This window comes from Oryx dammah, unplaced genomic scaffold, assembly GCF_014754425.2.
Source record: "Oryx dammah isolate SB20612 unplaced genomic scaffold, SCBI_Odam_1.1 HiC_scaffold_1, whole genome shotgun sequence".
Taxonomy (NCBI): domain Eukaryota; kingdom Metazoa; phylum Chordata; class Mammalia; order Artiodactyla; family Bovidae; genus Oryx; species Oryx dammah.
Genome location: NW_024070185.1, coordinates 28,798,247 through 28,826,022, shown reverse-complemented (window position 1 = coordinate 28,826,022; position 27,776 = coordinate 28,798,247). Strand labels below are relative to the sequence as shown.

The following is a 27,776-nucleotide window of genomic DNA, read 5'->3' as shown; positions in this document are numbered from 1 at the left end:
GGTTGTCTTTGACCACAGAAGGGTATCATATATTCTAATATAAATGTTGCATGTATATCTCTGCAGCACGTATTCTATTGCATTGATGTGTTGTAGAGTATACACTAAATATAAATGCGTTTGTTTCTTCAGAACACCAGGTTAGATGGTGTGACTAAAGAGGAATAGAATTAAAATAGACATTAATTTCTTTTTTAGAAAAATAATTATTATTCCAGGATATACATTCTTGGGTACACTGAAAGTAAAGGGATTCAAATAAAATCATTTTTAAGATGAATTTTTAAAGAATGATTTTCGAAAAAGAAATAAGGTTCAGGAAAGTCAGTTCTGCTTGCTTTCCATACAAATAAATACACACCGGAGAAATGACTGACAGGCAGTGATTGAAGGACCTTAGCAGAAAGCGGTTTGCAGTGTTAAAAGAAACACTTGGACTAGGGTCATTAGCCTATGAAGCCATTTTGGAAATACTCTTACTAGATAATCTCCCAATAGTGCCTTTAAATTATGGGAGAGGTAAAACAAATAAGGGCAAAATATAAGACAAATGAATGCTATAATATTTCCCAGAATGCATCATACATGAAAATTTAATACATTAAAATATTTGGAATCTTTTCAGAGTTTGCAACTGCGGCGTTTACAAAATAAAATTTGTAACAGTTTTTCTATGCAGTAGCACAAACACAGTCATACGAACACAGAACCATTACTAAACTACCTAAACCAAAATGCATGGGGAAAAGGATTTCACCTGTAAATTGTTTTTTAAATTTTAAATCATTTGCAGTTTATTTGACATCTATAGGAATTCCTTGGTTATTTGCATCAACATCTCTGGATTAAACTTTAAACCTGATACTGATCATATATTTTCCTTCCCCATAATTTAGGTACTAGTTTGTTTACCGATAATTGATTGTTCCTTATCCCTATGTAAACCACTAAAAGTAACATCTGTGTTCCTTCTTCAAAGCTAGAGACCTGACATTAAGGATTTTATATGGGAAGTATAAAAAGTAATGAGGCAACCAAACACCAGACTCCTTTTACCTATGGACCTACTTAATCACCTGATAGAAGTCAAATAAAACATGGCCTGAGAGCAAAGACAGCTACAAGGATCAGGAATCTTCTCTACAAATACCACATTGAAATGTATACATACATGCATACATATGTTGCTCAGTCGCCCAGTCATGTCCAACTCTTTGCGACCCCATGGACTGCAGCCTCCCTCTCCCTGACCATCTGCTGGAGTTTGCCCAAGTTCATGCCTGTTGCATTGGTGATACCATCCAGCCACCTCATCCTCTGATGCCCTTTTTTCCTTCTGCCCTCAATCTTCTCCAGCTTTCCCAAGGTTAACTGAATTCTGCCAAGAGAAAGCACTGGTCATAGCAAATACCCCTTTTCAACAACACAAGAGATGACTTTGCACATGGACATCACCAAATGGTCAATACCAAAATCAAATTGATTACATTCTTTGTAGCTGAAGATGAAGAAGCTGTAAACAATCAGCAAAAACAAGACCTGGAGCTGACTGTGGCTCAGATGCATATGTATATATATGTATAAATATATACATATAGTTGCTGACGCTTTGACAAGCTATTAAAGAAACCCATTTTATGGTCTAGTTTATTTCTTTTCCATCTTCAGATGGAGGCCTCTTACCAAAACTTGTAGAAAATAGATCATGTAATAATAGTAGCGGAAAGGATTCTAATAATTGTCTAGTTCAAGTGCCTCCTTTATAGATGAAAAACTTGAAGAAAAAGCTTTTGCAGCTCATTAACATGCCATACCCAGTTAGTGGCAGAGTCGAGACTAGATCCCAAATATAAGCTGATGAATGGATGAATAAATATCATGACCTCTAACTCATTTTCACAACTATTTTGTAAACCATCTTTCTCTTAAAATATTACATACCCACTTCACATTTCAGACTGAGAAATCAGTAATTTTCCTGATAATAGTAAAATAGCTTTTTTTTTTTTTTTTATGTTGAAAATCCTGGGATAAAGGGATCTTGGACATGAAATTCTGCCCGAAAGCCAGCCTGTTCGGGGTAGCCATGCTGATGCTCTGTCTTCACCATGCACTGACATTCCTCCACCAGCATCACCACCTTGACCACCATGGCCAAGCCGGTGCAGTTGAGCTGTAAGTGCCTCGTGGTGAACTTGGCAGGCAGGCAGTGGGAGCAGAATGTGTGGGGGTGCTGCGCAGCTTCAGGAAAAGGAAGGGACCCGCATTTTCCAAAGCAGAGGTTGTTCTGTACAACCACTTTCTCACAGTCTTCATGGGTGATAGTCTAAAAGGCAAACACATCTCCATTAAATTATCTTGAGTCATTTCTTTAACATACAGGATGCAGACTAATAAGGCTGAGGATGTTAGTTGCTCAATCGTGTCCGACTCTGTAATCCCATGGTCTGTGTGTAGCCCACCAGTCTCCTCTGTCCATGGAATTCTCCAGGCAAAATTCTGGAGTGGGTTGTCATTCCTTTCTCCAGGAGATCTTCCCATTCCAGGGAGTGAACCCGGTTCTCCTCTATTACAGGCAGATTCTTTACCATCTGAGCCACCATGGAGGCCCTCCCAAGCCTGAGGATAACTTAGACTAAAATTGAAAAATCTTTCCAATGTTGGATACATTTTAAATATCCAAGTGATGGTATCTTAAGAGCATAGAGCTACCTCAACTAAATTTCTTTTATTGGGTAAATGAATAAATTACCCTGTAGGAAATACCTAAGGTAATATGAAAACGTTTACTCTACACTTGAATGCCAGACTCTAAGTTTGATGTTACTGGTCTGAAAAATTCTAATGGTTCGCTTCTTGTCAATAATGTGTCTTACCCTTCTTCTCTTCACAGTGCATCGTGCATAATAAATTCTCAATACGTATTTGTTCAATAGCTCACAGAATAGATCAGAACATCAAGAGTTTAATTCTGTCCTATTTTGCAGTGTTTATAGTCCATTCAAATTTATTAAAGTTGCAGCACTTACACCTCTAAATCATGTTGTGTGACATCATCTCTGCCTCTCCCATAACCCCAGACACCTAGCTTTATGCGCCCTTCAAAATATATGAGCCAAACACCTTACTCTTAATTTGATTAGCAATAGAATTCAAAATACGAGTTCAAAGGAAATTTGATTGCCCAGTTCTTAGGAGCAATTTTCTAATTATACATGGGCCAACAAAGCAGTCATTATTATTTGATCATTGACTTGTCATTGCTACGTGTCCTTGCCTTTTCAGAATACTTAACTGCCTTGCACAGTCAATTACCTTGTAATACTGCCTGCTTAATTGGGTAGCTTTACTGGACTGTAAAATTTTACTCTGCCCTGCATTGCTTTTGGTTCAGTATCTCTGTGTTTAAGGACCTGATGCAATTTCTCAATTTTAATCTAACATTTGGAGCGTGGGCTTTGCCAGACTGACTGGAGGAAGCAGATAGTAGAATGCTCTCTGGTCTTAATAGTGTGGAATCAATCATCCTAACCACAAATCAGCCAAACAACATGAATTGGGAGACAGGCATTTCTAAGGGGAGGAAATGTGATTTCACATCAAGATTACTTTTTGAAAGCTTATGAGAAAATCTGTTGTATTAAATCATTTTTGCTATGGTAATGCTAGAAATAATCTGGCAACTTCTGCCTAACAACCTGGACATAGTTGATAGACCTATGAAGTAGCTGGGTGTGAAATACAGGGATTAAGACCATCATACATGCATGTTTGAGGAGGAGTCCAACGTATCCCACTTATCTGCAGATGGAACCCACCTGCTCATCCATGTCTAATAGAGTGTAGAGATGCAGCTAGGGAGAAGTTCTGGTGATCACTCTAAGTTCCCAGTTTCGTACCTGGAGGTACAATCAATTACTTCTCCAGATAAACCACACCAGTGTAAAAACAAATAAAACAAACAAACAAACAAAAAGCTCTGTGTGATCAATATGAATGATTTCTAACATTAGCAGTACCGTCATACCATATTTGCAGCATTTACAAGGTTAGAAAGAAATTTAGGAAATATGAGCATACTTTGCCAAATCCCATGCTGAAGGTCCAGGCACCAAATCTGGAAATTAGGTGAGACTCAGACTCCTGGCACATTTGTCCCCTGCTTTTTACCCATCCCAGCTGTCCACTCCCTCCTGAAAATCTGGATCCCCGCCCCCACCCAGAACAAATACCTGGCTGAAGGGCACTGTCCTACAGGTCTCCTGATGCACTTCGTGGCTTTTGATAGGCAGGATGATCCCCTGAGAAGCTGGACTCATTCTGAACATGAAGTGGTGCCAGAATTTCTTGGCTTCTTCCCGGAGAGGAGATTTCTCCACTGGCATCCTATCCTTGGGCTGAGTGAGGCCCCAAGTCCTAGGGAAGATCTGCTCACTGACCAAGCCCTGGGATGGGTGCAGCTCTCTCTCGGGCTTCTTCCAGAATCTCCCAAACCTGGACAGCATCTTTTCTCTCTGCCTCTGGCCCTCCTCTGCAGGGCTGGCACCTATCAGGTGTGGCACAGCCACAAACAGATCTGGCTTCTCCTCTGCTTCCTCCTGAGTGCCCACGGAGAGCTCTCTGCGATTCCTTTCTAGGAGCATGAGAGAGACAGAACTCTGCCTCTGGCGACCATCGCCGGGCTGTACAGCCACCCCTAGAGGCAGGAGCACCAGCAGCTGAAGGAAGAGAAGAGGCATGCTGTCGGGCCCGCTTCTTGCAGATTCACAGACTGTGAGGCCCAGAAAGAGGTTCACTCCCTGCAGGACTGTGACCAGGGAGATGCTATATATGGATACCTGCCTTATGGGATGGGAAGGCAGGTGGTCAGTAGCCAGGCAGAGTAAACACACCTCTTGTTTGCTTGAATTATGGAGTGCTAATAGTGTTCTGCCTTCATTTTGGTTTTGTGTATTTTAGAAGGCTCCAGTGAAAGCCGGGGACCCAGGGGGTAATTAGCTGACACTTTATCGTCTGAGATTTAAGGAGCAGTATTAGTGAAAACAACACGCCTTTGCCTGGATTTCCCATCACTGTTATTAGGGCCAGAGTAAGCTAACATCTGTGGTCCATCTGCTTTGTGCTGATACAGAACTGACATGTTTTTAAGAGAGAGTTCGGTTGCTCAGTCACATCCAGCTCTTTGTGACCCCATGGACTGCAGCATACCAGGGTTCCCTTTCCATCACCAGAACTCCTGAAGCTTGCTCAAACTCATGTCCGTCAAGTCAGTGATGCCATCCAGCCATCTCATCCTCTGTCGTCCCCTTCTCCTCCTTCTCTTTAAAAGAGAAGTGTATCAGGTTAAAATTAATGTATACATTTAACCAAAGTTCAGGCCATTAGGCTCTACACACACACACACACACATGCATAGGAGCAGCCAAAGAAATATATAAAAGTTGTAAGAAAGAGAAAGGAAGAATTAGAGGGGTGTTACATTCATTGAGAAAAGGATGCTTCTATTACTGAGATACGGTTGTGGTTGTCGATTTTTGCACGGTAACAGTGAAGGGAGTATAGTCTCCTTTTCCACACATGGAAACTCACAATTCCCAAATAATCCCCTCACCTTAAGAATCAAATACTTGGTGCTAAATTTCACAACTGATTAATCATCAGATAAACTTTCTCAATTGTTCACACAAATCTCTCAACAGGAGTCTAAGTAACAGACTGACAGCTCAAGGAGGGGGAAATGTCTTTCCCTCAAGCCACCCTACTGACTTTTTTTCCCCAAAACAAAGAGCCAGACTTGAAAAAGTGGATTCTATGAACCAGGTTTGATAGCTCTGGGGCATGAAGCTGGCTGGCCCACATCATTTTCTTTATACTGCAATAATTGATGACCAGGTTAAATAAAGATGGAGGCAAACATGAGTATTCAGGGATCAAAAGAAAATTTGTTAGATGACTATCATTTTAAAACATTATAAATCAGACAAAGGTGTAAGAAAGAAACATTTCCACAAAAATGAACCTCAGAATTCAGTTCCAACAATCCTTTACAATATTTGAACAGTATTTCCACTGGGAATCAACCTAACACCTGCTTGCCTTTCTCCCCTTTTAATTCAATCATCATATTTCTTGCTTTCAGTAACACACATAATCCTGGAACATAACCCCTTTTTTTCAGTAATGATTAATCTTTTTTTCTAAGAAGTGACCCATTGGAATATTTTTTCCAGAACTACTGTTCTTCTTAATAGTTATGCCTAATTTCTAAGAGTTCAGTACAGTTCAGTCACTCAGTCATGTCCAACTCTTTGCAACCCCAAGAAATGCAGCACACCAGCCCTCCCTATCCATCACCAACTGCCAGAGTCTACCCAAACCCATGTCCATTGAGTCCGTGATGCCATCCAACCATCTCATCCACTGTCATCCCCTTCTTCTCCTGCCCTCAATCTTTCCCAGCATCAGGGTCTTTTCAAATGAGTCAGCTCTTCACATCAGGTGGCCAAAGGATTGGAGTTTCAGCTTCAACATCAGTCCTACCAATGAACACCCAGAATTGATTTCCTTTAGGATGGGCTGGTTGGATCTCCTTGCAGTCCAAGGGACTCTCAAGAGTCTTCTTCAACACCACAGTTCAAAAGCATCAATTCTTCAGCACTCAGCTTTCTTTATAGTCCAGCTCTCACACCCATACATGACTATTGGAAAAACCATAGCCTCAACTAGATGGACCTTTGTTGACAAACTAATGTCTCTGCTTTTTAATATGCTGTCTATGTTGGTCATAACATTCCTTCCAAGGAGTAAGCATCTTTTCATTTCATGGCTACAATCACCCTGCAGTGATTTTGGAGCCCTCAAAAATAAAGTCAGCCACTGTTTCCACTGTTTCCCCATCTATTTGCCATGAAATGATGGGACCAGATCCCATGATCTTAGTTTTCTGAATGTTGAGCTTTAAGCCAACTTTTTCACTCTCCTTTCACTTTCATCAAGAGGCTCTTTAGTTTTTCTTCACTTTCTGCCATAAGGGTGGTATCATCTGGATATCTGAGGTTATTGATATTTCTCCCAGCAATCTTGATTCCAGCTTGTGCTTCTTCCAGTCCAGCGTTTCTCATGATGTACTCTGCATATAAGTTAAATAAGCAGGGTGACAATATATAGCCTTGACGTACTCCTTTTCCTATTTGGAACCAGTTTGTTGTCCCATGTCCAGTTCTAACTGTTGCTTCCTGACCTGCATATAGGTTTCTCAGGAGACAGGTCAGGTGGTCTGGTATTCCCATCTCCTTCAGAATTTTCCACAGTTTTCTAAGAGACAAAGCCTCAAATAAGTCCTTTTACCTACAATAATGAATTTTTTAAATGAACCATCATTTTTCCAGAAATCTAATGAGATGTATTTTACTTGTACCAAATACCTAGAAAACCTCTGTTAGTATTAATTAAGGTACAGTTGATCCCTACTAAATAAATGTTAATATTTGTCATTTTTAAGAGTATTTTTAAAAAATTGCCTGCTGCTTGAATTTCTTAATTTCCTTCAGCCATCCAATGCAATAGCCCTCTCAGAACTGGCCACTTAATTATATAATTCATATTAGCTGGCCATTCAATTATAAATATGTTGTGGGAGCAAACTATGATATGTTCCTGGTTCCTTTTATTTTTTTATTTTCAGTTTTAAAAAAAATCTTTATTATTGGACTATAATTGCTATAGAACGGTGCATTAGTTTCTGCTGTACAACAAAGTGAGTCAGCCACATGTATACATATTCCCTGCCTTGCCCTTAAGCATCCTTCCCACCCCGCTAGCTTCCTAATTCCTTTTCGACTTTACTCTTCAGTGCCTGAAGTTCCACTGCCATCAATCACAGGGTCCAGCATCTTCCAGACTAACGTCTGTTCCAGAAATTCTCCTTGGAGTCTCAGATTGCCTGTCTCTGAACATAGGATACAGTTAAAATAATTTCTTTTGAGTTTAAATTCATAGAAGGGTCACTTGGTGGGCCAGGCATCATATTAGACACTGCTGCTAAGTCGCTTCAGTCGTGTCCGACTCTGTGCGACCCCATAGACGGCAGCCCACCAGGCTCCGCCATCCCTGGGATTCTCCAGGCAAGAACACTGGAGTGGGTTGCCATTTCCTTTTCCAATGCATGAAAGTGAAAAGTGAAAGTGAAGTTACTGAGTCGTGTCCAACTCTCAGCGACCCCCTGGACTGCAGCCTACCAGGCTCCTCTGTCCATGGGAGTTTCCAGGCAAGAGTACTGGAGTGGGGTGCCATTGCCTTCTCTGATATTAGACACTAGAAGATGATAAAAAATGATGAAACCTTAGCTTCTGCCCTCAAGTCGTCTTGTGGTTTCACTCATTTTATAACTTTATTATATTAGCTGTAGGAATGTCAGTTATTAATACTTAACCTTTATTTAGTCCTAAACTCCTCTTCTTCTGATGTTAATTTTGGTGTTTATAAATGTCACTTAAAGACTGCACAGGGAGGATTTGCTTTTGCTGTTCTGTTATTCCTGTTGAGAAATGTGTAAGTATCTTGAAGGCAAACCGGTGAAGTAAAGCCTTCTGTGATGAGTACGATAGTGCGGAAGTTTGTCTTCAAGCCCTGGCTTTTGCAGCTACGGGTAGGAGATATTCACCTTTCACCACTGTGTCCTTTCCTCAGTGCTGAATCTGTGTCTGTGATACATTACAGTTTATTCTCCAAAACAGAAACACTGTGGAGTTTTTCAGCAAAAAATATGCTGCCTCTGTGGATCTTTGGTGATATAAGCATATAGAGATCTCCCAGTTTGGATGAAACCAAATGGAGGTAGGTGTGGAAGAGGTCTCCAGACACAGCAGGGAGCTGTCGTGTGGAGACAGCACCACAAATTGTTGATGTCCTTAGTAGCAAATGCCAAAGCAGAAGGCAGGCCTGAGATCTCATGAGCCCAAGCCTGCCTAGGTCTGCTTCCTGAGACCACCCTCATGCCTGTGCGTGAGCCAGAGAGTGCAACTGTACTATTTTCAACTTGTACTAGGCATGCCCTGAACTGTGAATTCCACTTGGCCTGTTTGTGTGGGCACTGGGCTGTCTTCAGGAGCTCCCAGCGCGTCTGTGAGAGAACAGTAACAGACATGTTTTCTGTCCCTCTTCCAGACGCTCAGAAAGAAGCTAAAAGCAGGATAGTGCTCTCCAAGGGAAAACAGTTCTTTCCTAAAAATCCCAGACCTAAATCAATAAAAGGTGAGAGGCAGTATTGGGGCAGGAGGTAGGCATTAGAGCTAAACAGAGAGACAGAAAAGGGAATCTGAGGGGATGGATTTGTGGAAGAAATCTTTTTAGAGCACATGCCATTGCTTCACAACTATCTGTCTTTTCAAAATATAGAGTAGCAACAGGACCGTCGGAATTTAGATTATTTAAAAAGAACTCAGAAGAAGGTAGAATCTTTCCTTTACCAAAGAACAAGGAAGGCAGCAAACTTAAGGTTTAAGAGTAAGTGATTTCTCCTTAAACCCTTTATCATCATGAATTAGTTTAGTAAATTATTTAAAACATAGAATTCTCCCCCTGCACTCTCCTCCCTGCTACTTTCTATAGAAAGAAAACATTAGGAAGTCCTTCTTCTCCAAAGGAGGGACTTTCACTTACTGGACTCATGAATACACTCATTCGCACAGAATATATCTGAGTGCCAACTCTGTGCTAGGTCCTGGGGATAAATTAGCAAGAGTGTCCTTGTCCAAGCCTAGTGAAGTTTGCGATCTAGAGGGAGTTTATTCAAAATGAGTTACACAAGGAAAACCAAGGCAGACACCATTCCTAGTACTGATGGGGGACTTTCAGGTGGATACTAATCCCAAAGCCACAATGGACTGTGTTTCTGCTCATTTTATTTGATAAATATTTGCAAATAAAGATTGCACAATGTAGTACAGTACATGTCATGCAAATATTTTATTTTATTTTTGATTAGGTAATACATAGGTATAGTAACAAGATTGAGATCATAAAAAAAAATTGTATGATAAAAGGTAAACCTTCCTCTGACCTCCCAGGCTTGCTGTCCTGCCATGCGGCCATCACTGTTGCCAACTTATTTATAGTCAATCTTTTAAAATAAAACAAATACATAAAATTTTAAGTTAAAATACTTTAATGTGAAAGAGCCACTGATGGACATCAGAGAAAGTGGAAATTTAAGTCAAATTTTAATTAAAAACCTTTGCATAAGTGAAAAAAGATTAAATTATATATAAAAAATGTTACCTGTGTCCCCCCTGCCCCATATTCATATGTTGAAGTCATAACCCCCAGCACCTCAGATGTGACTGTTTTTGAAAATAGGGCCTTTAAAGAGGTAATTAAATTAAAGTGAGGCCACTATGGTGGGTCCTAAACCAGTAAGATTGATGTCTTCATTAAAAAGAGAGATTGGGACAAAGACACACGCAGAAGAAAGATGACATGAAGACATAAGCAGACAGCTGTCTACATGCCAAGGAAAGAAGGAAACAATCTACAAACACGATGACTTCGGACTTCCCGCCTCCAAAACTGTGAAAACACAAATCTGTACCGTTTAAGCCACCAGGCCTCTGGTACTTTGTGATGGCAGCGATGGCAAACTAAGACACCACATGAAGAAAAAAAAATGTAGCCAATAGAAGAGGACAAATACCAAATGGTGCACCATATTATAAAACTTCACTATTTCCACATTTAGGCACTGATTCCAGTATTGCCTTTTAAGGTCAGATTCTTCAGTTTCAGTGAACTTACTGCTCTGTGTCCAAATCACTCCCACACCATGAGGAAGCATTTTATTTTTTGCTACTGGGGCTGTATCTATTACCGTGCACAAGTCATGGACAATACCTAAATTTGACAAATAAGCTACCTACCAAGATGGCAGAGAGGGCTCCTACAAATCTGAAAAGTAGGCCAAGGCAGCCGAGCAATGTCACCCTGCGCCCCCTCCACCCTCCATCCATCCCTCACCACCCACAGCCTCTAGTTATAGTCAGTCCAGGATGTCTTCACTGATCCTAAACCTCTGTCATCACCTTCTTGCTATTTCTTAAAATTTACCCTGATCAACTTTCACTGCAGAAAGCTGAGAGAGAGTAATACAAGTGGAAGTGGCTTCAGATTTGAAGCCAGAAAAACTTTTAATCTGATTCCTGGCTCTGCCTTTACAGTTTATAAGCAACATGATCTCAGGGACTTGACTTCTTGTCCCTAAACCTTGCCAGGAACAATCCTACCTGCCCTGCCTTCCTCATCTGGCTCATTGCCTTTCTCTTCACTGCAAATCCTATTGTCAGCCTGGGTAACTTCAGGATGCACTTCAGCATCCTGGGTAAATTCAGGACAAGTCTGAACAAATAACCTGCCATCAGTGTTACATGATGTCCTATTCAACATCCTGGCTGCAGCCTGGTAACTTCCACTCAACTGGCCTCTCCATCCCCTTTACATTCTGACCCCTGTTATCCCCAGGAATTGCTTCACCTCTAGACTGTGAATGTCACATTCCACTTTCTCAGGGCAACTTTCTGTGGCTTCTATTCTCTCAATTGTTTCCACAGCATTTGTTTTCTGCTTTGTCCTTATAATGGTGCTACCAGAATTGCAGTTGAATAATTACTTGTGTAATTATTACTTGTGTAACCACTTCAGTATTCTTGCCTTGAGAACCCCATGAACAGTATGAAAAGGCAAAATGATAGGATACTGAAAGAGGAAATCCCCAGCTCAGTAGCTGCCCAATATGCTACTGGAGGTCAGTGGAGAAATAACTCCAGAAGGAATGAAGGGATGGAGCCAAAGCAAAAACGATACCCAGCTGTGGATGTGACTGGTGATAGAAGCAAGGTCCAATGCTGTAAAGAGCAATATTGCATACGATCCTGGAATGTCAGGTCCATGAATCAAGGCAAATTGGAAGTGGTCAAACAGGAGATGGCAAGAGTGAACGTTGACATTCTAGGAATCAGTGAACTAAAATGGACTGGAATGGGTGAATTTAACTCAGATGACCATTATATCTACTACTGCGGGCAGGAATCCCTCAGAAGAAATGGAGTAGCCATCATGGTCAACAGAAGAGTCCGAAATGCAGTACTTGGATGCAATCTCAAAAACGACAGAATGATCTCTGTTTGTTTCCAAGACAAACCATTCAATATCACAGTAATCCAAGTCTATGCCCCAACCAGTAACGCTGAAGAAGCTGAAGTTGAACGGTTCTATGAAGACCTACAAGACCTTTTAGAACTAACACCCCAAAAACATGTCCTTTTCATTATAGGGGACTGGAAGGCAAAAGTAGGAAGTCAAGAAACACCTGGGGTAACAGGCAAATTTGGCCTTGGAATACGGAATGAAGCAGGGCAAAGACTAATAGAGTTTTGCCAAGAGAATGCACTGGTCATAGCAAACACCCTCTTCCAACAACACAAGAGAAGACTCTACACATGGACATCACCAGATGGTCAACACCGAAATCAGATTGATTATATTCTCTGCAGCCAAAGATGGAGAAGCTCTATACAATCAGCAAAAACAAGACCGGGAGCTGACTGTGGCTCAGATCATGAACTCCTTATTACCAAATTCAGACTGAAATTGAAGAAAGCAGGGAAAACTCCTAGACCATTCAGGTAGGACCTAAATCAAATCCCTTATGATTATACAGTGGAAGTGAGAAATAGATTTAAGGGCCTAGATCTGATAGATAGAGTGCCTGATGAACTATGGAATGAGGTTCATGACATTGTACAGGAGACAGGGATCAAGACCATCCCCATGGAAAAGAAATGCAAAAAAAGCAAAATGGCTGTCTGGGGAAGCCTTACAAATAGCTGTGAAAAGAAAAGAAGTGAAAAGCCAAGGAGAAAAGGAAAGATATAAGCATCTGAATGCAGAGTTCCAAAGAATAGCAAGAGATAAGAAAGCCTTCTTCAGCGATCAATGCAAAGAAATAGAGGAAAACAACAGAATGGGAAAGACTAGAGATCTCTTCAAGAAAATCAGAGATACCAAGGGAACATTTCATGCAAAGATGGGCTCGGTCAAAGACAGAAATGGTATGGACCTAACAGAAGCAGAAGATATTAAGAAGAGGTGGCAAGAATACACAGAAGAACTGTACCAAAAGATCTTCACGACCCGGATAATCACGATGGTGTGATCACTCACCTAGAGCCAGATATCCTGGAATGTGAAGTCAAGTGGGCCTTAGAAAGCATCACTACAAACAAAGCTAGTGGAGGTGATGGAATTCACTTGTGTGAATTACTTGTGTGAAATAGTTGAGCTATTTCAAATCCTAAAAGGTGATGCTGTGAAAGTGCTGCACTCAATATGCCAGCAAATTTGGAAAAGTCAGCAGTGGCCACAGGACTGGAAAAGGTCAGTTTTCATTCCAATCCCAAAGAAAGGCAATGCCAAAGAATGCTCAAACTACCACACAATTGCACTCATCTCACATGTTAGTAAAGTAATGCTCAAAATTCTCCAAGCCAGGCTTCAGCAATACGTGAACCGTGAACTTCCAGGTGTTCAAGCTGGTTTTAGAAAAGGCAGAGGAAGCAGAGATCAAATTGCCAACATCTGCTGGATCATGGAAAAAGCAATAGAGTTCCAGAAAAACAGCTATTTCTGCTTTATTGACTATGCCAAAGCCTTTGACTGTGTGGATCACAGTAAACTGCGGAAAATTCTGAAAGAGATGGGAATACCAGACCACCTAACCTGCCTCTTGAGAAATCTGTATGCAGGGCAGGAAGCAACAGTTAGAACTGGACATGGAACAACAGACTGGTTCCAAATAGGAAAAGGAGTACGTCAAGGCTATATATTGTCACCCTGCTTATTTAACTTCTATGCAGTGCAGAGTGCATCATGAGAAACGCTGGGCTGGAGGAAGTACAGGCTGGAATCAAGACTGCTGGGAGAAATATCAATAACCTCAGGTATGCAGATGACACCACCCTTATGGCAGAAAGTGAAGAGGAACTCAAAAGCCTCTTGATGAAAGTGAAAGAGGAGAGTGAAAAAGGCGGCTTAAAGCTCAACATTCAGAAAACGAAGATCATGGCATCTGGTCCCATCACTCCATGTGAAATAGATGGGGAAACAGTGGAAACAGTGTCAGACTTCATTTTGGGGGCTCCAAAATCTCTGCAAATGGTGATTGCAGCCATGAAATTAAAAGACGCTTACTCCTTGGTAGAAAAGTTATGACCAACCTAGATAGCATATTCAAAAGCAGGGACATTACTTTGCCGATTAAGGTCTGTCTAGTCAAGGCTATGGTTTTTCCAGTAGTCATGTATGGATGTGAGAGTTGGACTGTGAAGAAGGCTGAGCACCGAAGAATTGATGCTTCTGAACTGTGGTGTTGGAGAAGGCTCTTGCGAGTCCCTTGGACTGCAAGGAGATCCAACCAGTCCATTCTGAAGGAGATCAACCTTGGGATTTCTTTGGAAGGAATGATGCTGAAGTGGAAATTCCAGTACTTTGGCCACCTCATGAGAAGAGTTGACTCACTGAAAAAGACTTTGATGCTGGGAGGGATTGGGGGCAGGAGGAGAAGGGGACGACCGAGGGTGAGATGCTGGATGGCATCACGAATGCAATGAACGTGAGTCTGAGTGAACTCCAAGAGTTGGTGATGGACAGGGAGGCCTAGCGTGCTGCGGTTCATGGGGTCGCAGAGTCGGACACGACTGAGCGACTGAACTGAACTGAATTACTTGTGTGAACATTTAATATTTGTCTCCACTTTGGATTTTGAAGTCCATGAAAGCAGGAGTTCTGCCTTTCTTAGTCACCATCTCAGGACTTTTCTTGTAATAGATGTTCAAAAATACTTGTTTTAAAGGAATGAATGAATGAATATCTAAAACTGGTCTTCATTTTCTTCCCTATGCAGCTTGGATCCATGGCCCGTCATTTCAAATTTTTACAATATTACCAACTTCCTTGCTCTCCTTTCTCTTGCATGATCTAGAATTCCAAACCTGGAAACACTCCACTCCCTCTTCCCTGAGCTACTTTGACACAGAATACTGGCAGAGACAATGACAAAATGGTGAAAATTGACTCTATATAAATTATCTCCTATTTTAACTGAACTGTCAATTCCACCCAGCAATCTTTCTTATTACTCTAGTCAGCTCTCTCTTCATTTTCCAGGTAGATCATTTAAAAATCTTCTCTGATAATCTCGAACCTCTGACTTCTCTGCCTTTCTTTTCTTTCCTTTTTTTTTTTTTGGTCACCATTAAGAGTCTGCATTTTAAACTGATTCTTGAACTGGTGGCTTGTATCCATCAGCTCGTTCAACTTTAGCACCTGTCTCATCCCCAATAGCTTTTCCAGAACTACTACCTTCACCATGTAGACATTTTCATTTCTCCTCGACATTTTCAGCAAATGACCTCACCCCCTTCTTCCACAGAGAAAAACAGAAGCGATCAGATGGGAGCATTTCCTTTACTTGATGGTCAGACCACAACAATTCTTTTCTCCTTTCCACTCTGTTCTTGGAATCCATCCTTTCCCATCTCCTTTATTAATATTCTCTCCCACCCCATATCATTCAACTCCCTTCATTCCACTGGTTGCCCATCAGCGTTTATATAATGTGTGCTTGTTTTGAAGCTTTTAAAAATGCCTCTTTGATTTCACAGCAATTTCCAGGTTCTATTCGTCAGTGGTGTCTTCTGCCTTCCCAGGCAAATACTGGAAAAAAATTGTCCAAGCCCAAACTCCATTTTCTCACTTCCACTGACATATCAACCCACTGAAGTCTAGCTTTTTGCTCCAGCACTCCTTTATATCTTTCTTCCCAGGATCACCCATGACTCCGTGTAGCTACTAGAATGCTCTACAACATTTAACTCATTTCTTAGGAACTTGGTCCTAAATAAAATGGTGAAAGAATGGGAGGTCAGAGTGGGCAAAAGAGCTATGAGAAACCTGAAATCTTAAACTCCAGGAGCTGACCTGTCATTGAACCAGCTTTCTGCGGAATAGAAGTTTTATCAGGAGTCACCTCACCCATAGGGTTTCCCTGGTGCCTCAGATGGAAAAGAATCTGCCTGCAGTGCAGGAGACCAAGGTTTGACCCCTGGGTTGGAAAGATCCCCTGGAAAAGGGAATGGCAATCCACTCCGTATTTTCACCTAGAGAATCCCATGGACAGAGGAGCCTAGTGGACCACAGTCCATGGGGTAGCAAAGAGTGGGACATGACTGAGCAACTAACAAACACTTTCACCTCACCCAGAACACCAGGATTTATTTGCAGCTCCTTCTTTACCCTGCCCTTTAGTGATTCCTCAGCGTTGGCTCCAGGCGAGGTCTATGTTTGCTGGAGATTGCACAGTCAGCAACCTGGAGAACAGGAATTTTGCTGAATGCATTTTTCTGCTTCTTTCCCCTTCCCGGGGCCTCACTCTACACCTAGGTTAATGAATGTTGGCTTCAACCATCAAATCTAGGAAACATTTTGGACAACAACTTCTGCCATGGGTCCTTGTCATGCTTTACTTTCTAAGAGGTATCACTTTGTCCTGGAGAACTTATCCTTAATTCTCTGTGTTTAGACTGTATTTTAAAATCACATTTCCACTAGATCTGGGAAGACTCAAAATAAAACTTTATTTTCCAACCTGGCCACAGTCTCAGAGTAGGTCTTTGAACTTTGTCATATCAGCCACAGGTCCAGGCAAATCTTTTCTGAAAGATGATTATACTCCCAGAAAAGGCAACTCAGGCCAGCAAAGTCTTAGGGAACTTTACACAGTTCATAAATTGCTTTCCTCTAGTTGGAAGATAGGGATGGTGTATCACCAACAGAAATGAGTGTAGGGGGCATCTGTCTGAAAACTGTTCCCCCACTGCCACTGTGCCAGTTTCTGCTTTTACAATGCAGGCAGATTGAGGGAACCATATTGTCCCTATAAGCTCATAACACATGGACAAATGATTAAAAACACATGGAAAACAGTTCTACGGCTAAGCTAAAACTCAGATGGGAACGGAAAATCAACTTGCAAAGCTTTCAACTGTCTCGAGGCCAAATGTAGGACAGAATGTAAAGAGAAGTTGCCAAAAGAGAGGGAAGTTTTGGGGAAAAAAAGGCAAGCCATGGATAGGAAACCTAAAACAACGGCACCTTGTGTTGACAACGCTTCTCCAAAGCTCTCCAAGAGCAGGCACCAAAATCAACTCTGGAAATATTAAGACCTTCCTTTCATGAAAGATTTTAGACAGATTTATATTTTCTACCCTCTATAAATAAAGGTTGGCTTTGCCATCTTGGCAACACCTATGCAGAAGCATAATGTTAAGTATCTGTAACATAAATATTAAAATATTACACATTTTTCCCTCCAAGGTGTGGGAATTAAGTAATAAGGTGGCATGAGACAAACTGTGAAAAATCATGAGAATAAAGTGCTAAAGCAAAGCAGAACTTTCCAGTAAGGCTTGCCTTCTGTTGTGTACCTGACCCTGGGCCTGAGTTTGCTATAAAGTCGGGCAGGCCTTCGTCACATTTGCAAAAGTTTAACTCTTGATTCAAACCTGAAAATCTTAGAGGCCTGCTATTTATGGTTAGTCACCAACGTGACCTAAGGATTCTGCTCAGTGGGAAATCTTAGGCAAGAAGGTAATTTACTGGATGTCAGTCTCACCTGACCTTCTCTGTCTTTCAGCTTCTAAGGAGAATCTTTCTTGACTCCCATACACTTCAAACCACCATTGTCTCCATTTAGTGGGACATTCCCTGGTGGCTCAGACAGTAAAGAATCCGTCTGCCAATGCAAGAGACACGGGTTTGATCCCTGGGTTGGGAAGATCTCCTGGAGGAGGGCATAGAAACACACTCCAGTGTTCTTGCCTGAAGAATCCCCATGGACAGAGAGACCTGGTGGGCTACTGTCCATGGGGTCGCAAAGAGTCAGACACAACTGAGTGACTAGGCACGCATGCAGGAACAGCCAACACACATGTTCTTTCGGGCCCTGATGAATCCTCGATATATGTAGCAAGTGTGTCACTTACTGAATATAAAAGGGAATTTTGAGAATACGGCCTCACTGAGGAACCATTCTTAGAAAATAACTATCACCCAAGTCCTTACCAGTAAACAATCTTTTAGCAAAACAAACAACCCTTTCTGTCAGTGGAAAAGCTATTTCCTAACTTTTCTTTCTTTATAATAAGATTTGGGTACAATAGATCTGCATTTGTAGAGATGTGGGTGGGCCAAGAGGCTGGACATAGTAGAAAGTGAAGAGTGGGATGAATTGGTTTGACCTCAGGTTTGACCTCAATACACTCCCAGGTGTACAATAAATAGCTAGTGGGAAGCTGCCCTATAGCACAGGGAGCTCAGCTCAGCGCTCTGTGATGACTTAGAGGGGTGGGATTGGGGGGTGGGAGGAAGGTCCTGGAGGGAAGGGGTATATGTATACATATGGGTGATTCATTTCATTGTACAGCAGAAACTAGCACAACATTGCAAAGCAATTATATTCCAATTTTTTAAAAAAGATCATGCATGAAAGTGAGGCATACTGGAGTTTTAAAAAGAAAGAAATCAGTCTTCCAGGTTCTTCCAACAGCTGGAAACACCTCTATGTTCAACAAAGTGTCCTCATACAGGGAATCTTCTCACTGGTAATATGGAACTTCCAAACCCCAGCTGGCCCAGCCCCGCTCCTCCTCCTGTTTACTGGTCAGGACAACACTGTTTGAAATTGTCACCCTCTTCCAAGGACTGTGCATCAAACACACACACACACACACACTTATAGCTCTTCAACTTTTACAAAGATGTGTTTTATTGAATGCCTACTATGATCCAGGCATATTCTTCATAGTTTCACACTTAATTCACTCAAGAATTTCTTTAGAAAGTTATTATTACCTCCACTTTCCAGATGAGAAACCTAAGTTTAGAATACATAGCTAGGCAGTGGTGGGATTGAGATGTAAAACTATATCAAGCATTCCTCGTCAGTTTGCCTATTGTAATATGGCTATTAAACTTGTGCACACAGTATTTTAAACTCTGCTACTTAAAATTAACTTTGTACAATAGAATTATCATTTTAATGGAAGCAATTGAATATTCCATTAAGCATTCTTCTGTTGTTGGACGTTTAAATCATATAAATTTGTTCCGATTTTTATTGCCCTGAAATAGATATCTCTGGGAGACAGTGAAGGACAGGGAAGCCTGGCATGCTGCAGTTCATGGGGTCACAAAGAGTTGGACACAACTTTGCAACTGAGCAACAACAATTCATATAGCCTTCCTTTTCTTTTGAAACTTTTCCATGATGTTGTAGACATTATTTCATTGTTTTATTTCTCTAAATAGTTTTATTGAAGGATAAATGAGATACAATAAACAAGATGTATTTAAAGTCTATGGTTGGACAGATTTTGACACACACATACACATATGTGTGGATGCCTATGTGCTAAGTCACTTCAGTTGTGTCCGACTCTGTGCAACCCCATGTCACACAGAGTCTACCAGACAGAGGAGTCTACCACACTCCTCTGTCCATGGGATTCTCCAGGCAGGCAAGAATACTGGAAAGGGTTGCCATTCCCTCTTCCAAGGGATCTTCCTGACCTAGGGATCGAACTTGTGTCTCTTACATCTCCCGAATTGGCAGGCTGGATATGTAAAAATGCATGTACCTGTGAAACTATCACTGCAATCAAAATAGTGAGCACATCCATCCCCTGCTATATTTTCTTTGTGCCCCTTGGCAATCTTTTCCTCTGTTCTTTCCTGTCCTCCTCAGTCATTTCCAGATAACATCTCACTTACTTTTTGTCAACATAGATTATGTTGCATGCTCCAGAATTTTCTGTTAGTGGAGTACACATACACTATATATTCTCTTGTTGTCAGGCTTCTTTCACTCAGTATAAATATTTGAACAATTATCCATGTGGTAGAAAGTTCTCATTTGCTTTACTCCTGCATAGTATTTCATTATAGAGATACACTGTAATTTATTTACCCAGTCATTGATAATAGGTGGTTATTGACAATTCTTGCTGTTACAAACAAAGCTACTATGAACATTTATATACAAGTCTTTCAATGGAGATATGCATTTTTCTCTCTTGGATAAATACCTAGGAGTGGATTGGTTGGATCATATACATGTTTAACTTTTGAAGAAACCACCAAATTTCTTTCCAATGTTGTTGGGCTATTTTATATTCCCACCAGCAATGTATGAGAGCTCCAGTTCCTTCAACACATAGTACAGTCAGCCTCTTTAATTTTAGCTATTCTAGTAGAGATTAGTACTATCTTATTGTGACTTTAGTTTATAATTCCTTAATGACTAATTAATAGGGAAACATTTTCATGTAATTTTCATCCATATATTCTCTTTGGTAAAGTATCTGTTCAAATATTCTACCTCTTTATTCTTATATTCTATATATTGGAGTTTAAAAACACAGAGTGTACACACAAGTCTTTATCAGATATATGCATAGTAAATATTTTCTCCGAGTCCATAGCCTATCTTTTTTTTTAAACAGTGTTTTGGGTAGGATGTATCATCCTTTTATATGCATTGTTAGATTTTAATTGGCAAAAATTTTTTTTGGAATTTTTCCATGTATATTCATGAGGGATATTGATCTGCAGTTTTGTTTTCTTATAATATTGTTGTATGGTTTGCTTGTCAGAGTAACAATGGCCTAAGAGAAGGAGTAAGAAAAAATTCTTCCCTCTGCAATTTTCTGACTTTTGTAGATTAGGAACTATTTCTTTCTCAAATCTTTGTAGAATTCAATAGTAAAGCTATCTGAGCCTGGAATTTTCTTTGTAAGAAACTACAAATTCAGCTTCTGCAATAGTTTTCTCAAGTTACCTATTTTTTCTCGATTGAGGTTTGAGAGTTTCTCTCGTTCATGGACTCTGACCATGTAAGTTGTCTGTTGATACGAGTTGTTCATGACAGTCCCTTATTTTTCTTTTAGTAGCTATAGAAGACATAGTGCTGTCACCTGATGTTACTTCTCATTCCTGATATTAGCCACCTGTGTCCTCTTCTCATCTTTTCCTCATCAGTCTGGTTAGAGATTCACCAACTTTATCAATATTCTCAGAAAAGCAACTTTTGGTTTCACTGATTTTCCCCTACTGATTTTTGTTTGCTCTTTCACTGGCTTCTGTTCTGATATTTTCATTTCCTTACTCACGTCTTCTATCTTCTTGAAGTGGAAGCTGAGGCTAATACTGTCTTCCTTTCTAATACAGGCATTTAGTGCTATAAAATTCCCCATAAGTACTGCTTTAATAGTATCCTACAAACTTTGATGTGCTTCCATTTTCATTCAGTTTACCATACTTTTTAATTTCCTCTTTGAGTTGTTCTTTACTTCCTGCATTAAAGAAGTCTATAATTTAGTTTCCAAACACTTAAGAGTTTTCCAGAGATGTTTCTGTTATTGATTTCTCATTTAATTCCACTGTCGCCAGTGAACATACTTTGTATGACTTGAATTTTTTTAATTAATTTATTTTTTATTGAAGGATAATTGCTTTACAGAATTTTGCTGTTGACTTGAATTTTTAAAAATTTATTGAGACTCATTTTATGTCCCAGAATATGGCCTGCCCTGGTATATGTTCCCTGAGAACTTGAAAAGAACATATATTCTGCTGTTTTGGGGTGGAGTGTTCAATAAATGTCTATGAGGTTAATTTGGTTAACAGTGTCCATACTTTTATAACCTTACTGATTTCCTGCCTACTTGTTCTATCGATCCTTGAGAGAGGGGTATTAACGTTGCTGACTATAATCAGAGATTTTGTCTATTCCTCCTTACAGTTCTCTCAGTTTTTGCTTCATGTATTTTTAAACAGTTATTAGATACATAAATATGTCTTCTTGATTTATTGACTCCTTCAAATGGTAAGTTTTTATCCTTGATAATATACTTTGCTCTAAAAGTTACTCTGATAACACAGCCACTCCAGCTTTCCTTTGACTAGTTTTAGGACAATGTATCTTTTTTTCCCATTTTTCTTCTGTAGGGTAAGTTGGGACTGATTGCCTTTGGGAAGTAAAAATACAGATGGGAATAGAAGCAAAAGGTGAACTCATATACTTCATTGCTCAGAAAAAGTATTGCCGGTTACCATAAGGCCTTTAATGGAAGTGTCAGTTGATTTTTGTTCCTTTCTGTCTTAAGATACACTAAATTTTATTGCCTAGCAGAATATATAAGACCCATAAAAACTGCTCAAAACGAACAGTTAAATGTGTAAGTTATGAGGACAGTATATTCATTTCCTGCACAATCCTGTTCTAAAGACTTATAAAATTAATTTTAAGAAAATCAAGGCATTCTGGATATTACAGGCGTCCAGACACATGCCGCCATCAATAACCATTCTCCCATGATTAATGGGGGAAAAGAGGAGGAAGATCAATAAAGCAGCACTGTAAATTTAAAACTCTGTCAAATCAGCATTTTCTTTCCCTTAACCAACTGTATTAACAAATAAACAAAAACCTGAGCGAGACCTGGGGCAAAGACTGGAAAAAGTATCTGGGATGAATTGCATAAACATACAGCTAATACATCAACCGATTTATAGTTTTCTAAAATACATTTTTATGTGGTGATTTTTAATAGCATTTTTTATTGAGATATACTTCCTATAACACACAATGCACCATTTTAAAGTGTGCACTTCAGTGGTTTTTAGCGTATTCATTGTGTTGTGCAACCATCCCCACCATCTAATTCCAGAGCACTTCCATTCCCTCGGAAAGGAACCGTCTTCCCAGAAGCAGTCAGTTCCAATTTCCCCTTCCACTGATCCTCTGCCTAAACTGGACATTTCATATAAAGGGAATCACTCAATACGTGGCCTTTTGTGTCCATCTTCTTTTACTTAGAATAATGTTTTTAGGTATATGGTGAACCTCATAATACTCACTATTGAAAGGTATTTTACTGGAATATAATAAACCATTTGCTCAGAGTGATAATAAACATATGGAATAATTAGAAGAGACCCAGCCTACACTTTGGAAGACTGTAGCTCTCTGGTGCTGATTTCTTCTCACTTTAACTTCTGAGGACTTCGATCCTTTCTGCCGTATAATATTAGAGGAAATGACATCAAAGATCTCTCTTCCTTATTCCTGTTACTCCAGGAATCTCAAAGACACAGAGACAAACACTGCTCGTCTCTTTGGAAAAAATAATTGTTACAAAATTAATTAGCTGGATTTGAAATCTTTCGCTCCTAACCTGATCTGGAGATAGGAAATTTGAAACAGCTGTTATCAATAACACCCTGACCTGATTATAAATTCAGGAAGTTCACACCAATTTCTTAATCAGTTGAGAAATAAAACAAAAGATGGTCTGAGCTCTTTGTATCAGTGTGGCTTTCCCTCTGATTCTGAAAAGGGATAATGCAATCAATGACTTCCACTGTGACTTTCTCCCTGATATATATATATTTTTGAAAAAGCTCCATGCTTAAAAATAACTATTAGAAATTTACATATACATACCATGCTTTTATACTTTAACTTTCTATCTCATCCACTACATACACCCAGTGTCTACAACAGTATCAGGCACTTCAGTCAATATTTGTTGACTGGATGGTGGATGGATGACTGGATGGATGGATAAATGGATGGAAGCTGTAAAATGAAAGGCTGATCTAAATAGTAAGGATGAAAAAGACATGTTCAGTTTTTTTCTCCATTTCTTCTTAAATGGGTAAAATAAATATAAAATGTTAAACACTAAAGGAATAGTAATTCAGAACTAGAAATAGCTTATTTTATTAATTTTTGTATAACACTAGGTACAGTACAATTAATATGCTGCTTTGTCACAGAAATTAATCAACACTAGTATATGGTTTAAATTATACAGAACCATAGTGTTAAATATGTGCATATTCTTTTTGTCTGTCTTAAAAATAAACCAAAAAAAATGTAAATAAATGACACCTGGTTCATTTTTATCACCCCTTGGAAGAAGATGGAATAATTGTCATATGTTTTTTGAGTTTATGTTTAGCAGATATATACTACACATATGTATATTTTGTTAAAGACCAACAGTCACAAGATTCTGAAAAGGTACACATTATCAAGCTTGGTTAATGCCCTTGGATTATATGGGACTTTTCCTGAGTCAGTATTCAAGTCTAGAGAGAAGAGCTGGGTGGCATTCAAGTCCTTTCTGATGCTCTCTTTCTTAGCTACCAACAACTCCCATCTCTTCCTACTCAATCTTTCTCTCCACTCTCCCCTTATCTATGATCTCCCTGTCCCATTCTATCAATACGATTACTCCATTTCCTTCCTTCCCACTCCCACCATAACCTGAAGGATGACAATAATCAATAAAGGTGGAGAGAACCATGACGATCATTTACTAGTACTTCCCCATCAGTCAAAGCCCAGTCATGAGAAGGAGATGAAGGTCATGCACCCACATATTGCTTAGCACCCACACTTGCTTGAATTTTTATTTGTACCTTCTTCCAATTAGTTGGATTTTACCACTTGATTGTTTTCATGACCAGGAATAATTTAAACATTCTTCTAGTATTTCTTTTAGTTGCTATAAGAATCAAAGCATTCTCTCTTTGTGCTAACATTTGCAATTACATTTTAATATCACTGACATGGCAGAAATGTATAATAAAACCTACCATGCTGATGAGGTTTACACAGTTGCCATGGTTCTGGATTTCCAGTCAATACAGATCTAGGAATTCCTCATTCCTTGACCATTTACTTTCCATCTTAGGATACAATCCTTCAGGTAAACAACTCCTCATTTCTTTATTCAGCATCCCATCTTTCAACACTGCAGAGGCCCATGGATCAGAAGGGACATCAACTGATACAGAGAATGGGTTTACACCTTCTGATTCAACACCAGAAACTGCTTGTGTCATATGGAAGACCTCTATATCAGAGCAATTCAGATTCTACTTGTGATATCTAAGCTAAGGAGTCTCCTGACTCCACACTGATGTTGGAATTTTATAAGAGGAAGAATGTCTAAATCTCATTCCAATCTGTCTTTGTAAATATTTCTATTAACCAAAATCTTGATAAACAAGTACAAATAAAACAAGCTTGTTGTTTTTTATATCCAAAAAATGAGACTGAGTTTCTTCAGTCACTTTTAGTTTCTCTCAAGGTATTATTATAATAAAATCTGCACCAAAACTTTGATCTGCTTGGTAGCTCTGTTTTGATTCTGAAGTGACTCTGGTACTCATAATAGCAAGTTACATGGGACATAACCATATTTTTCAAGGATTATGAAAAGAGGAAAATTGTGAGTAAATGTTTCAGAAATAAATTTCTAATTTCCTGTAATTAAGTTTTAATTTCAGAAGGGAGTTCTTGTAAGGCTGCAACATGCTTTACTGCTACAAAAATGTTTCACTCAGCTGCCATTATAAATTAATAAGGTACCTTTTCGTTAGAGGATCAGGTTAACATGGCAATTCTACACATATTAAATATTTAAGGGCTCAAAATTATACAAAAATCCTTTCTGAGAATATAGGCTTTCAAGGACTCTGTTTTTAGTACTATTTTTCTTTGTTCATCTGTGTAGTTCACTGGGACACTTTTGAGGAAGCCATATTTTTCTTTCATATGTTAACCATCATCCATATATGATTTTTATTCCAAACGTCCTTGAGAAATGCTACTCAGTGCTACAAGCACAGATGAACAGAGCTCATGATCCTTCAAATGTCTCCTGAATCTGTAAAGCTGGGGAAACCCAATTATTCACTTTCGAATGGCACAACCACCTTACTGGAAAAGGAGCTCTGTCTCATGGGAAGTGATGGGTAGGCTTCTGAAGGACAGGTAACCCCTGAATTCTTACCTGAGCTACAGCTTTGCAGATGAACTTCCATCTGCCAGATTCTTCCATCTAAAGCCTTCCTTTTTCACCACAGAGAACTCTCCTTTTTATCCACAGCCTCTCAGCTTTCACATTTGAAAGGACTCCAAAGGGACAAAGCAACCCTTTGCAGTTCAACCTTGATTTAATGAACTGGCAGGGTAAGCCTCACTCAGATGGAAGCGGTGGAAGCATCTGCAATATAGATTTCAGAATGTATTCATTTGAAGTATTGGGGAAAAAAATCCAAGGACCATGAAATTACTGTTGACTGAAATATGAAGTCTCCAGAATAATCAAATTTTGTACCACATAATACCTTGGGGATTTATTTCAAAATATACTGCAAAAAATTTATCTTTTCCTCTAAGAAACATTCATTTATTAATCTTCCTGGAACTATTGTTTTTCTTTACTATATAGAATCCTTCAAACACTTTGAGAGAAGAAATGTACCACATCAGTCATGACACTCTGTTTTCTATTGAGTAATAAGCACAAATCCTGGAAATAAATAGATAAAAACATCCCAAGTAGATACTTGCAGGGCCAGTTAGAGTTTCCTGGAGCACACATAATTGTGAGATTTTCCCTTCCTACAGTCCTTTATGTGCCATTTTCCTGGCCTTTGAACCAAAACACAGTCCTTGCCATGCCTTGAACGTTGCGGGGGCCCTCTCCTCCAGTTGGTGAAGGTCACAGGTTCACCGCCAATCCACTCCCAGTGGCCAGCACGCACTTGGTCATTCAAACCTGACATGAACCAAAGAAGGGTGCCAAATGATTTTTATTACATTTACAGCTGGATGTCATATCAACCCACTGTTCTAAGCTCAGTAACCACATGCAATTGTGAGCCTACATTCTAAAGCATGGACTAGGACCTGGGAGTCCTCTAAGACACCCTGAGACTATGAGGCTTTGGTGTAAAGCCAGGTAGGAATCCAAATCCTAGCTTCACCACTTGCTAGGTGAACATATCTGGGCAGGTTATTTAACCTCTCTGAGTTCTCCAAGCGTTAGTTTTCTCATCTCAGAAATGTATATCTAAGTAGAACTAGCTCTATGTTAAGGATTAAATAAGATAATGCACATAAAGCTCACAACATAGCAGTGTTAATAAATGGCACTTATTATTTATATGTCTACAGGCAGAGTACCTGTCACAGGGAAACAGAGACATTCCTGTCTATTTATCTTCCTTGTGATTCTTGGGTATCATATTTGAAAGTAGCTTATTAAGTATTATTTTGTCTGGAGTTTAAGATTTTTTTAATCTGCTACAGTTCTAATAAAAAGCAGCTTTTCTCAATTTGCCTCTCTACTCCCACTGGCAAATTTTTTTCGTTTTTAAATTACACTTCAATGTTACAAAGCTCTTAAAATTTTTCTTAAGGAAGCACTCTGGGATGAATTGAGAGAGTAGCATTTGATGTATATATACTGTGCTGTGTTCTGTGCTATGCTTAATTGCTCAGTCATGTCCAACTCTTTGCAACCCTATGGGACTGTAGCCTGCCAGGCTCCTCTGGCCATGGAACTCTCCAGGCAAGAGTACTGGAGTGGGTTGCCATGCCCTCCTCCAGGGGATCGTCACAACCCAGGGATCAAATCTGGGTCTCCTGCATTATAGGTAAATTCTTTACCACTGAGCTATTAGGGAAGCCCCCATATATATACTCAGACCAATGCTCTGTGATGATCTACATGGGTGAAATGGGGGGCCCTCGAGAGGGAGGGGATGTACACGTACAGCTGATTCATGCTGTTGTACAGCAGAAACTAACA

General features: G+C 39.8%; 2 protein-coding genes across 3 annotated transcripts in view; both read right to left on the bottom strand.

The window, feature by feature from the left end:
• Window positions 1-1,997: 1,997 nt before the first annotated feature.
• LOC120863693 (cerberus-like) lies at window positions 1,998-4,763 on the bottom strand. Its single transcript, XM_040240167.1, has 2 exons — window positions 4,233-4,763; window positions 1,998-2,326 (listed from the first exon to the last, which is right to left on the bottom strand). The coding sequence occupies exons 1-2, from the start codon at window positions 4,737-4,739 to the stop codon at window positions 2,012-2,014; spliced, it is 822 nt and encodes a 273-aa protein (XP_040096101.1). The 5' UTR covers window positions 4,740-4,763; the 3' UTR covers window positions 1,998-2,011.
• A 19,108-nt stretch (window positions 4,764-23,871) lies between these two features.
• The window catches only part of FREM1 (FRAS1 related extracellular matrix 1), a 149,508-nt gene continuing 145,603 nt past the window's right edge, over window positions 23,872-27,776 (bottom strand). For both annotated transcript variants that reach the window (XM_040240145.1, XM_040240154.1), the window contains one exon: window positions 23,872-26,741. In XM_040240145.1, the coding sequence (XP_040096079.1) occupies window positions 26,542-26,741 (200 nt within the window). In that variant the 3' untranslated portion in view covers window positions 23,872-26,541. The remainder of the gene's footprint in view (window positions 26,742-27,776) is intronic.

Excerpts from the sequence above, each read along its gene's own strand:
- LOC120863693 (XM_040240167.1), bottom strand. The coding sequence starts at position 4,739 with ATGCCTCTTCTCTTCCTTCAGCTGCTGGTGCTCCTGCCTCTAGGGGTG. Across the intron at positions 2,327-4,232 it reads GGACAGTGCCCTTCAGCCAG|ACTATCACCCATGAAGACTG; the intron begins GTATTTGTTCTG and ends TTTGCCTTTTAG.